The sequence below is a fragment of the Bos indicus x Bos taurus genome, chromosome 19 (assembly GCF_003369695.1).
Source record: "Bos indicus x Bos taurus breed Angus x Brahman F1 hybrid chromosome 19, Bos_hybrid_MaternalHap_v2.0, whole genome shotgun sequence".
Classification (NCBI taxonomy): domain Eukaryota; kingdom Metazoa; phylum Chordata; class Mammalia; order Artiodactyla; family Bovidae; genus Bos; species Bos indicus x Bos taurus.
The window spans coordinates 48885179-48899387 of record NC_040094.1 but is presented as its reverse complement, the minus strand read 5'-3'; the positions used below and the strand labels follow the sequence as shown (position 1 = coordinate 48899387).

The window sequence follows — 14209 nt, the reverse complement described above, 5'->3', positions numbered from 1 at the left end:
CCTCCTCTGTGGTTTCTGGCTGTGATGTTACTTCCTCTCAAGGTTCCCCTAATTTCCGACAGACATTGATTTTCAGTCTCCCAGGGGGCCCCTGGGGCCTCAGTCCAAACTCAGTAAGTTCCCATACACTGGGTGTGGCACCCTTGTGTTAGACCCAGGCTGGAAAGAAAGGGCAAAGAGGGGCAGGAGCAGAGGCCTTCCCTTTCTCTTCCTAGGCTTGTCCCTAGAGCACTCATTCCCCAATGTCCTCCTTAAAGCTCTCCCTCCCCATCCTCCCCTCCTCCACTGAGCCTGGAAAGGTGCTGTTTGCCCTGTGCTCAATCCCCAGGGCAACAGGCCAGGCAGCAGGTGTGTGTGTGTTGAACAAGGCCATCTCTGGAGTGGAGTGGCTGGAGATGAGCTTTGTTTAAATATTAAAGAAGTCAATCATTAATCAAGCCTGGCTGGGTGCCCAGCTACCCACTGTCTGCATTTTGGAGGGCCCGGTCTGGGGCCGGGATGGGCCATGGGGCAGTTTATAAGGCTCCTTGCATCTCAGACAGCTGACAGGCAGCTTCTGGGGGCTGCGTTATGCAGCCCAACACAGTGCCGGCCAGTATACAGAGTTCAGCGCTCATGAACTGACAGGATGTATAAGGAGTGTCTGGTTCTACGTGCATGCATTTTCTGAAGGCACTGAAGCAGTGTCCTGTTTCTAACTATGGCAGATACTCCTTGGGTATTGCAGCCTCTGTCCAGCCCCACAGTAGAATTTCTGAAGAAAACATCATGTGAAGAACCAGTTTTGGGGTGAGGGGCTGGTTTGGAGGGATCCACTAAAACTATGGATCCTGAACCCCAGGAGAAGGAAGCTGGTCTGGAACCCAGGGCAGACATGGAATCACACAGTCACCCATGTACATGGCCTCACATACATGAGTTCACAAACGCACAACTGCCCATATACCCAGATCTGCCACGGTTGCACCCAATAGCAGTTGGGTGCTATTCAGGCAAGCAGTCCCCTCCTCCACCGCCTCTCCATTTGGCCACCCTCCTCCTTCCCCTAAACCTCACCAGTTGCAGTGGTGTCTAGTCCCAGCTCCCCCATTCATCTCTCATCCACGGAGGCTTCCTGTTGTGCTGTGTGAAAATCCAAATGATGAGGCCAATGGAGCACAGCATCAGGAGGAGGCAGAGGCCCAGCAGCATCCACTGTCTCTTGACAACTTGGTGGGGCTCCATCGCTATGCCCAGAAAGCAGGTTTTCGATGCTGGCTTGATGGCGCTGGCATCCTGTGATCTGGGGCTCTGTGACCGGGTGCTCTGTGACCAGGTGTCTTGTGTACTGGTGTCTTGGGTCAGTGAGCTTTTTTCCATGGTGTACAGCCTGCGGCCCAGCAGCAGGACTGCCAGTAACATGACAAAGCTCAGGGCCAGCAACGTCCACTGCCAGGATTTGACCTGGTCAGAGTTCAGCTCCATCCCCAGGAATGCTGCCCTGCTTGTTTCTCTTTCTGTGGAAGACACAGGAAACACACAGAGCAGGTGAAGCTGGGGAGGGTGCCTCATGGTGACCAGAGGGGATCTGATGGCCACAGACATTTTCCCCCAGCCTCTGGCACCTGCCTTCCAAAAGTGAGGGCCTTGCCCTGGAAGGAGGATAGGAAAGAGGAGAAGGAGGAGGAGGAGGAGCAGCGGATGGCACAGGTAGGGCCATGTACCCCATGGAGCCCAGCAGTGGCTCCATGCAGGGTCAAGAGGTAAAATGCCCACCCCGTGCTCAGATCCACCCTGCAGTCTAGCCGGACAGTGGGCAAGGAAGCCTCCGAGCCAGTGGCTGGGGCATGGGCTGTGGTCTTGGCCGAGGCTGTATCAGGTGCAGACAGGGTCACACTGCAAGGTCCTTAATGGGCGAGGGGTGAAGGCTGAGCTGTGGTAGGGGCTGGCCCAGGGCAGGCTAGGGTCGGGCCTGGAGCTGAAACAGAGGTGGGATGAGGGTCAGATCATCAAACCTTCAAAGGAACAGCTGAAGTCTGGCCAGCCCAGTATCTCCCCCTGCCGCACGTTCTCAGTGACCAGCCAGTTCAGCAGGGGCTTGAAGTAGGTCATGAGGGCCTTTGTAGACACCTTGGTCTCCCCGGTCATCTTCTCCAGGACCTCTGGCCAGGGCTTGCTCGAGCCCAGCTTCAGGACATCCCTGGGAGGGTAAGTACGGCTGTGAGGGTGTGTGGGGGCATTGGCTGATGCTGCTGGGACCCCTCAGTATGCCCAACCCCATCTTTAGAGTCTGACTTTGCTAGCCAGACTCTCCCAACAGATGTTCAGCATAATGGATAAAATCACAAGCTCTGTATGGAAGAGGCCAACACAATACAGTAAAACAATTATCCTCCAGTTAAAAAAAAAGAAAAAGAAATCTCAAACTTTGAAATAATACTAACCTGTGTTTGAATCCTGACTCTGTGACTCAGCTGTGGGACCCTGGGCTGGTACTTAACCTTTCTGAATCTCAATTTCCATATCCATAAAATGGAGAAAATAACAGTACCTACCTCTTAGGGTGGTTGTGCTGACCAAATAGACACAATTCTGGGAGCATAATTAGGTAGGCAATAAATGTCTGATTACTATTATTATTATTACTAGTACTACCACTGTGAGGATTATTATTATCCTGGACTCAAATAAGCCTAAAGTCATGAAACACTCTTTCCCATGAGGTGCTCAGTGTCAGTAGAGAGACTGCTTTTCAGTCCCTTCCGGTCTCCCAGGGAGTGTTTGGGAGGATTAGTGAGATTGCAAGCGTGGGATGTGCTCTGTGCACTGCCTGCGGCACTGCAGAAATGTCAGCTGCCTCGAGGCTCATCAAGTGCTCCGTGGCAGGGGGTCTAGCCTTAGGCTTGGCCCATGCACTCAGGTAGGGGGACAGCTTGCGCTGCAGCCAGGGCTCCGGGCTCCTCCACCCCAGTGTCCCCTGCAGAGGCAGCAGAAGGTGTATGTGATACTTCTCAACCTGCTTCCCCGATCTGACCTGGAGAGGTGGGGCTGAGAGGCCCAGAGGCCTAGAGTATGAAATCTAGGCCATCAAGACTCAGGTTCAAGACCCAGCAGTGCTAGTTATGGGCTGCACAGCCACAGATGATCAACTTAACCTCTCTCAGCCTCAGCTCCTTCATCAGTAAAACCAGCCCCCATTAATTTCACTGTGGTGAGGATGAAGACACTCAATGGCAGCAAAGAGGGCTTTGTAGCTTGCAAAGTCTTATATACATTGCTTAATAAACAACTGGGAAAGAATAAGGTGGGGAAACTAAAGGTCAGTAGATCCATGCATGGCAGAGACCACTGGGGGAAAATGTAGTTAGGACCCTAGAGAAATGGAGGAGAAAAGTCATCAAGATAGAAAGGAAAAAACCAAAGGAAATCCCATAACTACATTTAGGTAAGAGGATTTTATCAAGTGGCAGGTACTGCAGAAAAGGAAGGACCTGGTGGGGTAAAGTCTCAACCACTGAGAGTCTGCCTTCTCAGAAGTAGTCCTTCAGGCTGGGTGGGACAAGAGTTTTGATGCAGGCAGCACGTGAGACTTGCGAAGGTGACAACTGGGCACTGCCTGGAGCCCTCAACTCCAGGGTGGCAGAAATGGGCCCATGGACAGGATCAGGTCCTCGTGGCTGCTTGGGTGAGGCAGGGGAATTTGGGAACTTGGACCAAGGCCACTTCTACCTTCTATTCTCAATGGCACCAACCTGGAGGCTGCCCCAGGGCGATCACACTTAGGAAGATGAGTCGAAAGTAGCAAAATCAAGTTTTAAACTCGATTAGGGAAAAGAGCAGCCAAGAATCTTGCCCTTCCCCTTCTCGCCTGCAAGCGCTTGCCTGCCCCATCCTTCCACAAAAGGCCTAGAGATGACTGGTGAGTCCTCGGCGTGCTTTGGTACCAAGTCAGACCCTGGGAGCCTTATATGTCCTGGGTGGAGAGGGGTAGGGAAATGAGAAAGACTGAGGTCAAATGTCTCACCGATCAAGTGGGATAAAGGCTCAGTCAAAAGTGAGTTGATGCTGGGCTTCCCTCATGGCTCACTGGTAAAGAATCTGCCTGCCAGTGCAAGAGACACGGGTTTGATCCCTGATCCGGGAAGATCCTCATGCGATGGAGCAACTAAGCCTGTGGGTCACAACTACTGAGCCCGTGCTCTAGGACACAGGAGCCACAACTGCTGAGTCCGCGTGTCACATCTACTGAAGCTTGAGCACTAGAGCCCAGGCTCTGCTACGAAAGAAACCATGGCAATGAGAAGCCCAATCACCACAACTTCAGAGTAGCCCCTCGCTCCCCACAACAGGAGAAATAGCCTGAGCAGCAATGAAGACTCAGCACAGCCAAAAATATAAAATTATTAAAAAAAAAAAAAACCTTAAGAGTTCTCTTGAAAATATCCAATGAATATTAAAATGTATTAAAAAAAAAAAACGGAAGTCTGCTATTTCTTGTACTCATGCATTGAGGGACAGAGTTCCCTCCTTGGTCCCCTGGCAAGACCTCCTTCCCCTCTTTGCACGTTCACCAAATCCCTTTCCTGCTGCAGCAGCTCCTTTCTTGGCGTATGGTTATGGGTTTATCCTGTGGCCCATTGCCCCCTGCTGGACGCAGGGCAGGCTGGCACGTGCGCAGGTAAATGTTTGCTGAGTGAGTAAATGATGGGCAGCCAGAGACACGAACGCAGGGAGCCGAGAGGCCCCTTCTGTTCCACACATTCTGAGAAGCTCAAACCTGGGCAGTTGGCTAGAACAAATCCCAGGAGTATGAAAAGATGAAATAGCAAAAAGACTAGGGAGACAAGAAGGCATGTCAAGTGCAGCCCTCCTGGGAGCAAAGGCAAGGATTAGTCTCGCAACTCTGTCTGGCCTCGTGGGTACTGACAAGCTGCATGGTGGAATCACGAACGTGCTCATTACATTTCCAAAGGAGGCTAAATTATTGTGGATAATTATTAGGATACTAAATAGTGGCTTTGTTCATCCTCTGGGAAACCAGGAATAAACTCAACATGACCTTGACCGATTATGGTAATGGACCTACTGAAATCGGTTGAAATGCAATGAGAAAAATATTATGTCAGTGGGGCGGGCTCCATATCCCAGAGACTGGAGTGCTGATCCTGGGACCAGAGGACCCAGGTCTAGCTTCACCAGAACAGCATCCTTTATAACTGATGGAAGCAATAGGGTGGAAGATAATGTGTTCTGGAGTCACTTTGGGGTTCAAAGCATGATTCTGCCACTTCCTAGATCAGCAACATGAAATTATACTTCTCTGAGCTTCAGTTTCATCATTTATGAAATGTGGATAATAAAGTCCACTTTGCAAGTTATGAACTGCTAATGTGGAACACTGTAAGAGTGCTTGCTAGAGAGCCAGCCTGTGGAAGTAAAGGCTTCCAGCCCAGGTCAGCCTCTCACCCCACTCCAGGTTTCCTTCAGGGCCAGAAGCTTGCACCACAGAGGCAGGGATGGAAAGGATGGGCTAGACACCAAGAGCCGGGAAAAAAGACTGTGGGGAGGGGGTCAAAGTAGACCACAAGCTGATCAGAGTGGGCCAAGAGGCTGGTGCAAAAGCAGCCTGGATCAGCCCGGGAACTGGGTTCAGGCACCTCTGAGAAAAGACAGGCAAAGCAGAGTGCACCCCAGGGGGCATCAAGTGCTGCTGAGAAGCTAGGCAGGCACCTTGCAGGGAAAGAATAAGGGGATTCAGATGGAAGATGGAGGCAGAGGCGAGACCCCAACACTGGCTTCCCACCTGGGACAGTTCGATTTATTGACAACGTGAACAAGTGCGTACATGCGTGTGTGTGCATGTTAGCAGGAGGGGCTAAACCATCTCTCTGACCACAGGGGCTACATAAGAGAAAACGGGCTTTGACTAACATAGGAGAGACCATGGTCTCTCAAACTCTGTAGTCTCTCATAGTCTGACAGAGGGAAGAACTTCCACTAGAACATAAGCTCTGCGCAGGGGACCTGGGGTGGAGCCAGGTGAGGAGAGGGGCCCAGGGCAGGCGTCCAGCAAGGTGGGGGAGGACAAGGAAAGGGGGAGGGCACTCACTCCAGGAGCTTCCCAGCCTCCTTGGAGTTATAGATGTCACAGCGGTGCAGCGGCCCCATGTGGCCCGAGGCCTTGCAGAGTGCTTCATGGAACTGGAATTGGAGCACGAGGCTGAGAAAGTACCTGGGGAGAGAAGGCGAGGCCGGCTGGGGGTGTGGCGGGGTGGGCTCGGGTCAGCGGTTACCATCAGGTAGGCTGGCCCTGGGATGTTGCAGGGTCTCTGCTTCCTAACCTTCTGGACTCATGCGCCCCTTCCCCCCTCCTGCTCACTTCTCGGGACAGCAGACACGCTTTTCCATCACGCTGCCCTCCGCAGGGGAGCTCATGTGAAAGCTCAGTGTGCTCAGGACAAGGCCCTCAGGAGGGTGTGCTGTCCGACGGGAGGAGGTGGGGAGGCGTGCAGGGGGAGGACATTTGGGTCTGGGGCCTTCCTGAAAATCCTCCACCTGGGTCCTGTGTCCCCTAACCCCCACCCCCTAGGCCGGTTCTGCTGGAGTGGCCCAGACCTTACCGTATGTAGGGCAAGCTGGCAGAGATGTGGAACTTGGCGCCTGGATCAAAGTCCTCCTCTGTCCGAGGGATGGGAGGGCACAGGCCCTGGTACTTCAACCTGGGGGTGGTGTTAAATCGGGGGCTTGAAAGTGCCACCTGGTAAGATTTCCAGAGCCCTTTTCCTTCTGGAGCATTTGCACAGCTATCACAGTGACTTGGCATGAAGAGGACACTTAATGCATTTTATTGATTAAATAAATGAGTTGAAAACACAGGGGATTGGGAATCAGAGAATTAAACAATTACAGGAGTTAACATCAAGCACGTCCTCTCTGCAGGAACCATGCTGAGTTCTCCACACAGGCTCCCTCAACACTATCCTGGCTCTGGGGACACGGGAGGGAACGGGCTAGGCAGGGTCCCTGCTTTCCTCCTACTGATGGGGGATGGCCATGGACCAACCAACCAAGTGGTTTCATCTGATAAGAAGTGCTGAGAAGAAAACACAGCACCATCCCTGCGGTATGGAGGAAAAGCGAGGCCTAGAGATCAGGGAGTTGGTAGCAGGACACGGCGGAGTCGCGGGCAGACCCCGGTAACTGCTGGCTTTGCCCCTCTGAGCTGTGTGACTGTGGGAAAGTTGATTGTTACTGAGCCGGGCTGTAAAGTGTTGTCTGTGAAATGGGCATAACGAGAGCCATCTTTGGGGTGGATGAAGTCTATGGAAAAGCTTGTCGTTTCACGTCAGCCCACTGGAGCCCTGCACAGTCCTCATGGGGAAGCTCCTCTCTCATTCACGAGGTTCTGTTCAAGGGCCAGGGAGTCGCCCCCTCCCTCAGCCTCTGGTTTCCATCACTCAGTCCAGATGGCTGGTGGGGGTGCCCTTGAAGGGGGCACAAGGTCAAGACTCTGCCAATCCCCCCAGTGAGGTCCAGTCCTGAATTTGGGGTGGGAGTCAGAGGGTGAGAGGACAAAGGGAGGGGCAGCCTGCTCTGCCATCCCTGGGTGGCAGGGTGATGGCAGGCTGGGCACCTGTAAAGGTTCAAGTCAGCCTAAGGGCCTGATGCAGAACTTGTGGGCCCTTTGGGAGCACCTGTGGCCGGCAGACCTGAGCTGGTGGGTCTGAGGATTGGTGGAGAAGGGGAAGCCTTGCCCATGCGCAATTATTATCCAATCTAACAGCCAGGGGTCGGTGATGGGATGGACACGGGTGCCCCTCACTCAAGACTGATGCCGCCCGACTGCTGGGGGGCTCCTTCACTGCCAGTTCCGCCCACAGACAGGCCTGGGGACAGAGTAAGAGACAGGTGTGTGTGTCTGTGTATGTGTGTGTGTCGGGATAATAGGAAAGGGGGCAGTGGGCTTGCCCTTGTCATATAAAAACTCTCCACCAAAAGGAAAGAGCTCAGACCCCAAACACCCCCTCTGCTGGCCCCACTGGGAGGCAGAGAAGGGAGGGGAGGAGCAGGAAGGCCTGCCTGGTGGTCAGCATCCCATTCTTGGAGGGGCCCAAGTGCAACCACCATGCGAGCTTGCCGGCCTCCAGGGATCCCCCGAGGGGCTATGAGCCTGCTGAGTGCTGGAGCCAGATTCAACACAATCCCCCAAGACTCATGCTCCGGCCCTACCCACTTCAGCAGGGATGCTTTTGTCTGGTGACAACAGACGGCCAATGCCACCCCAGGGCTTCCCCATGGCCGCAGATTAGCAGCATCACACGCCCAGCTCTGCCCCCGGAGGTGAGACGGTGGTGCCCTTTGGTAGCAGGCGGTCCCCTTGAGGCTGCCCCCAAAGCCCACCCTAGTCCAGGCGTGGCCAGAGGGGCCCGAATGGCGATCCTCCCCACCTGAGGTTCCACCACTCCTGGTTGTACACATCCTTCTCGATGGTGCCGTCAAAGACCTTCCAGCGAAACAGGTCCATCAGGTAGGCGAAGGGGATGAAGGCGATCTTCTCCAGGGCAACGCTCATCAGGAAATTGACCTCCTCCTCTGGGGAAAGCAGTGGGGGCAGTTAGGAGGTGGCTCTGGTCCCGCCTCCCTTAGGCCTTGCCCGGGGTCCCCAGGCCTGGGATCCTCCTGGTCCCCATCACCTTTGTCCTGGTGCTGTTGGCTGAGCAGGCCTCTGTTGAGCAGGTGCTTGTGGGAAGAGGCTGAAAGGGTGACCACCGACCCCATGGCCTCCTCGAAGGCTGGGTTGGCGCCTGCGCGGAAGATCACCGAGAGGTTCTTGTATTGCAGGAAGTACTGGATGTGGCCCATCTGGTGGAAGATGGACAGCAGGTCTTCTATGGTCACTTCGGTGCACTTCTTTATCCTAGGGTTAAAGGGCAGGGGTCAAGGAGCATGGGGATGCCCTGGGAAAAGGAGACATTTCCCTATTCAGGCTCTGTAAAGGGACTGGGTGGTTGGGCTGGAGACCAGCAGGGCCTTGTGCTCTTGGTACTCCAGGTGGCACATCCGAGCAGCGGCCAGACGCGTGGCTTTCACACTCATCTCCCCCAGGTGGCCGGCTCCCCGCCCCCCACCCCCCGGCTGCCACCCCGCTGAGACAGGCAGACAGGTGGAGAGCAGAAGGAGCAGAGGAAGGGGGTGATACCAGCCGCAGGGTGAGCACCTGAAGTCCTTCCCGTTGTAGAAGTCCCAGGCGGACGCGTGGCACTCCACCTCCCGCCCGTCAGTTGGCCTTTCCATCATGGAGTTTTTCCAGAACTCAGGAGGGGTGGAAAGCAGCCCCATGGAGGTGAAGAATTTTTCAGCCTCTTGGAACATTTTCTCAGGCTTCCAGTGCTGTGGGGAAGAGGCAGAGTTTGGGGCCCCACCCGGGGGCTGTGGGGTGGGCAGGGCAGACCGGGGCCCGAACGCTGACCTGGCCTTGCATGATCTTCGTGATGTCCTCGGGGGGCTTCTCCGGGAAGGGCAGGGCCAGGTCTAAGATGTTGACCCAGGACTGAGCCCACATGTTCCCTGGAAGAGGAGGGGCAGGGTTAAGAGGAGGCGGGAGACCGTCTCTCCCCACCGACTGCGCGCCTGCTCGGGAGGCCTACTCCACCTGCCCGCCTCTGCTGCCAGCTGGGGCTTTACCCAGGATGTGGGCGGGGATGGGCCCCCTCAGGTCGATGAGCTCGGGCCCATAGAAGCGGTAGAGGGCCCTGCGCACGTAGGCATGCAGGTTCAGGTAGAGCGGCTGCAGCTCCTGGAACAGCTGCTCCAGGTCTTCCTGCAGCGTGTCGGACTCGTACTTGGACCTCCACAAGGCCCCCATGTCTTGGTAACCTAGGACAGGGGAGGGGGCTCAGGGGTCACCCCCACCTACCCTTCAGCCTGGCCTGGCTGGCAGGAAACCCAGGCACCTGCTAGGGAAGCCAACTGACCTCCTAGATCCTCAAGGTCTTTATCTGCCAAACAGGAAAAACACCCCCCACCAAGTCACCATCCGTAAAGGATGAGAGTGGGATGGACAGGCACTTAGCAAAGCACACACTGAGCATCCTCTGGGCCTGGGCAGACAGGGTCTGCTCCTCTCTCTCCACCTGGAGCCCCACCCACCCAGGCTGCCTTTCTTCAGATCCTCCCGAGGGCTTCTTGTTGCCCGGCTTGCTCCATCTTTCAGGCCTTGGATGAATGCCAGCAAGGCCCTCCCCACCCACCTGGCTGAAACAGGGTCCCTTCTTCTCTCTCTGAAGCCCCATCCTTCTCAGCACTTATGGGTGGTGACTGGAAATGAGCATCTGTCTCCCAGAGGCCTGTAAGCCCGGGGAAGGTGGGCACCTTCCCTGTTTTTCCACCTGTGCATCCTCAGACCCTCTCCAGCAACGGCACACCCCAGGAGTAGTGCTCAGTTGCTGTTTGTGGATCCACACGGACGAGTGAGCCAGCTCTGCATTCCCCAGCGGCAGGACTCAGGGTTCCTGTCTCCAGGTCCTACCCAGACTTGGCTTCACCCTTCCCAGCACTGCCCTGAACCCCCTGCAGGATGCAGTCTGCCCAGCTGGATGGGCTGGCAGGTGAGGGGTGAGGGGCCTCACCATTGAGATTCGCAGCCTTGTTGCTGAGCTGCACGTAGCGCTCAAAGGTCATGCGGAGCTGGCGACCCACGGCGTCCCGCCAGCCCTGCCAGGCCCACAGCAGCTCCTTCTGGTCTCGGGAGGTGGCCATGACTTCTTCGAGGTCTGTACCCAGAAAAGGAGCCGAGGTGGGACCTCACTCCAGCCGGCCCCCTGCCCTGTCCCGCCGTGGGTAGCCCTCCCCAAGTGCAGCTGGGGCTGGGAGGAAGGTGGGAATCTGGAGGCTACTGGAACGGGCTGTGCTGAGACTCTGGGGTGGGTGGGGGTGGGCTTGGGTGCTCACCAGGCTCCAGGGGCAGGCAGGGCCCCTCATTCAGGCAGACCTGGGCCATGCTGTACGTGGTCTCCATGTAGGCCAGAATCTTGTTGTACTGGGGGGGACAGGTGTCACCCAGGGCAGGTCTGCAGCCATGGGCCCACCCCCAGCGCTAGTCCCATCAGCTGGGAGAGGCAGGCCTGGCCAAGGCATCGTCCCATCTTCCCACTAGCCTCTGCTCACCTCCCCCACCCACCCAGAGGAAGCTCTGGCTCTGCCTCTCCCAAACTCTTTCCAGCCCCAGGCGGCTCCCCACCCAGCGGCCTGCCCACCCCTGAGGTGGGGAGCATGTGCCTGGAGACCTGGGGGCTCGTCCATCACCTCCCGGAGCTCCTCCTTGGGCAGGGCCGCCTTGTCTACGTTCAGCAGCTTACTCAGCATGCGCTTCACGTCCGAGTCCTGGAAGTTGGCGATCTTAAACATGCGGGCCCGCGTGCCAAAGTACAGTGTGTGCTGGGACTTCTCCACGTCCTTGTACAGCTGGAAGGACGGTCACCATGTTTGTCGTGTGAGGGTGAAGGAGAGGGTGAGGGTGTCACATGGAACTCCAGGGCCCAGCCCCACAACCTCCTTCCAAAGCCCCTTTAAAGGGTTTGGAGTCATTGAAACTTTGCCAAAAGCAAGAAGGGAGGGAACCTGCCCACTACAGGCAAGCAGGTGATATTTACAAGAGGAAAGAAGCTAGAGGTTCTAGCCCAGACAGCTTTCAGGGCTCCAGGAGGCCTGGAGCCTGACGTCTGTTCCGACATGTGCTTTGGGGCTTCCCTCTCTCATCTAGCTCTGGAAGAGTGGCAAAAGGTGTGATTCCTTGGCCCCCCAGCACCCCTGCACTGTGACTCCTGAGAAGAACAAAGGGAGAAGGGGCAGGGGCGGAAGTGGTGCCACACCATCTCCTCTTGATTTTTCTTTGTGATGTTGGTGACATAGTTCCAGGCGGCCGCCATGAACTGGTTCCATACAACCTGGGCTGTTCGCTCGTAAAACTCCAGGAAGGCCTTTGCCACAGTCTCATTGTAGAGCTGGTCTGCAGAGAAGGAGATGGGCGTCAATTGTCCTGGGAGAGGCCTGCCCCTGCCTGGTCCCTGGGTCTGATCCCACGCTCCTTCGGGTCCCAGCCCCACCTGAGTCCTGGTCACCCTGAGCCACGGCACAACAGAAGAGCACGAGGAGGGAAGGGCCAGGGCAAGTCCATCTTGTTCCCATGACCAAACGAACAGCAGAGCCGGAGGAGGCTGTGGCCCAATCACGGTCCAGCTCCATATTGTGACATCAGGGGCTAAAGGGTCAGCCGTGGAATGTCAGAAAGGGAAAGGCCCCGCCTAACTTCTGGCCCAACTGTCCCCATTTTACAGGTGAGGAGACTGAGGTCTAGAATGGTCTAGCAGTACCACCTTCACACCAGGTCAGTGGCAGAGCCAAAAGGACAACCAGGGCTCTTAATGTCTAGACCAGAGCTTGTTCCACTCTTCTTGGTCACTTCTCCCTGGCGTTGGAGCCACCCTTGATCTTGACCAGGGATTGATGAACCCCCTCCCTCCACAGGCTGGCATTACTTCTGAGCAGGTGAGTGGGAGGATGGATGAATGCACAGACGGAAGGAAAAGACCTCTCTGGGTCTCTGGATTCTGGAAGCACAGTTGTCTTTCTATGTTCTTCTGACTTGACCGCTTATGTTCACGTTTTTTGGCCTTTTTCTCTCTTGAGGGAAGTATGATCGACCCAGGGCTCCTCCTCTCTTTCACTGTCCTTACACCTGTTTCCCAAGGGAGAGCCCTAGACCATGAGTTTGCTGTCAGGAGGCACAGAAGGTAAGGGGCCATCTACCAGGATGAAAAAAAAAAAAAAGTACTTTTTGGTTGCTTGGTTATTATTTGGTTACTATTATCTTCATGCTATACATGTCACCCTCTGGACTTATTTATCTTGCAACAGGAAGTTTATACTTTTTGACTGCCTTCACCCATTTCACCCACCCACCCTTGCCTCTGGCATTCACCGTCTCTATATCTATGAGTTCAATTTTGTTTTGTTTTGTTTGGGGGTGTTTTTTTTTTTTTTTTTTTTACTGTTATTGTTGTGTGAGCTCAGTTGCTCAGTCATGTCTGACTCTTTGCGACCCTAGGGACTGTAGCCCCTCAGGCTAGTCCATATGGACTGTAGCTTCTCCAGCTATGGGATTTCCCTGGCAAGAATACTGGGGTGGGTTGCCATTTCCTCCTCCAGGGTATCTTCTCACTCAGGGATTGAACCCACATCTCCTGTGTCTCCTTCCTTGCAGGCAGATTCTTTACTGCTGAGCCACTGGGCAGGCTTTTGTATTTTAGATTCTGCATATAAATGAGATCGTACAGTATTTGCCCTTCTCTGTCTGACCTATTTCACTTAGCATAATGCTCTGAAGTTCCATCCATGTTGTTGCAAATGGCAAGCTTGCCTTCTTTTACATGGCAGAATAGTATTCCTGTGCATGTACATGCACATGTGTGTGTGTGTGTGTGTGTTACACTTTTAATTTCCATCAGTGGACACTTAGGCTGTTTCCATATCTCAGCTATTGTAAATAATGCTGCAATGAACATGGGAGTGCAGATATCAAGACTATAATTTCATTTTCTTTGGATACATACCCAGGAGTGGAATTGCTGTATTATATGGTAGTTCTTCAGGCACTCTATCAGATCTAATCCCTGCATCTATTTGTTACTTCCACTGTGTAATCGTAAGGTATTTGATTTAGGTCATACCTGAATGGTCTAGTGGTTTTCCCTATTTTTTTTAAGTCTGAATTTGGCAATAAGGAGTTCATGATCTGAGCCACAGTCAGCTCCTGGTCTTGTTTTTGCTGACTGTATAGAGCTTCTCCATCTTTGGCTGCAGAGAATATAATCAATCTGATTTCAGTATAGACCATCTGGTGATGTCCATGTGTAGAGTCTTCTCTTGTGTTGTTGGAAGAGGGTGGTTGCTATGACCAACGTGTTCTCTTGGCAAAACTCTATTAGCCTTTGCCCTACCTCATTCTGTACTCCAAGGCCAAATTTGCCTGTTACTCCAGGTGTTTCTTGACTCCCTACATTTGCATTCCAGTCCCCTATAAGGAAAACGACATCTTTTTGGGGTGTTAGTTCTAGAAGGTCTTGTAAGTCTTCACAGAACCATTCAACATCAGCTTTTTCAGCATTACTGGTAGTGATATTGAATGATTTGCCTTGGAAATGAACAGAGATCATTCTGTCGTTTTTGAGAT

The 14209-nt window shown here is 54.2% G+C and overlaps 1 protein-coding gene across 1 annotated transcript; it reads right to left on the bottom strand.

Moving 5' to 3' along the window:
• Window positions 1–1062: 1062 nt before the first annotated feature.
• Window positions 1063–12222, bottom strand: LOC113878341 (angiotensin-converting enzyme-like protein Ace3). Its single transcript, XM_027519357.1, has 15 exons — window positions 12084–12222; window positions 11850–11986; window positions 11284–11442; window positions 10930–11017; window positions 10608–10751; window positions 9664–9855; window positions 9449–9546; window positions 9197–9369; window positions 8673–8896; window positions 8427–8571; window positions 6600–6698; window positions 6089–6211; window positions 1995–2179; window positions 1329–1496; window positions 1063–1253 (listed from the first exon to the last, which is right to left on the bottom strand). Exons 1-15 carry the CDS (start codon window positions 12220–12222, stop codon window positions 1072–1074), a joined length of 2256 nt encoding a protein of 751 aa, XP_027375158.1. The 3' UTR covers window positions 1063–1071.
• Window positions 12223–14209: the final 1987 nt, after the last annotated feature.

Bases quoted from the DNA above. Each gene is read 5' to 3' on its own strand.
- LOC113878341 (XM_027519357.1), bottom strand. From the start codon at position 12,222: ATGGAGCTGGACCGTGATTGGGCCACAGCCTCCTCCGGCTCTGCTGTT. The intron at 11,018-11,283 runs GTGATGGACGAG...TGTCCCCCCCAG, and splicing joins CCAAGGAGGAGCTCCGGGAG to TACAACAAGATTCTGGCCTA. The intron at 10,752-10,929 runs GTGAGCACCCAA...TTCTGGGTACAG, and splicing joins CTGCCTGCCCCTGGAGCCTG to ACCTCGAAGAAGTCATGGCC.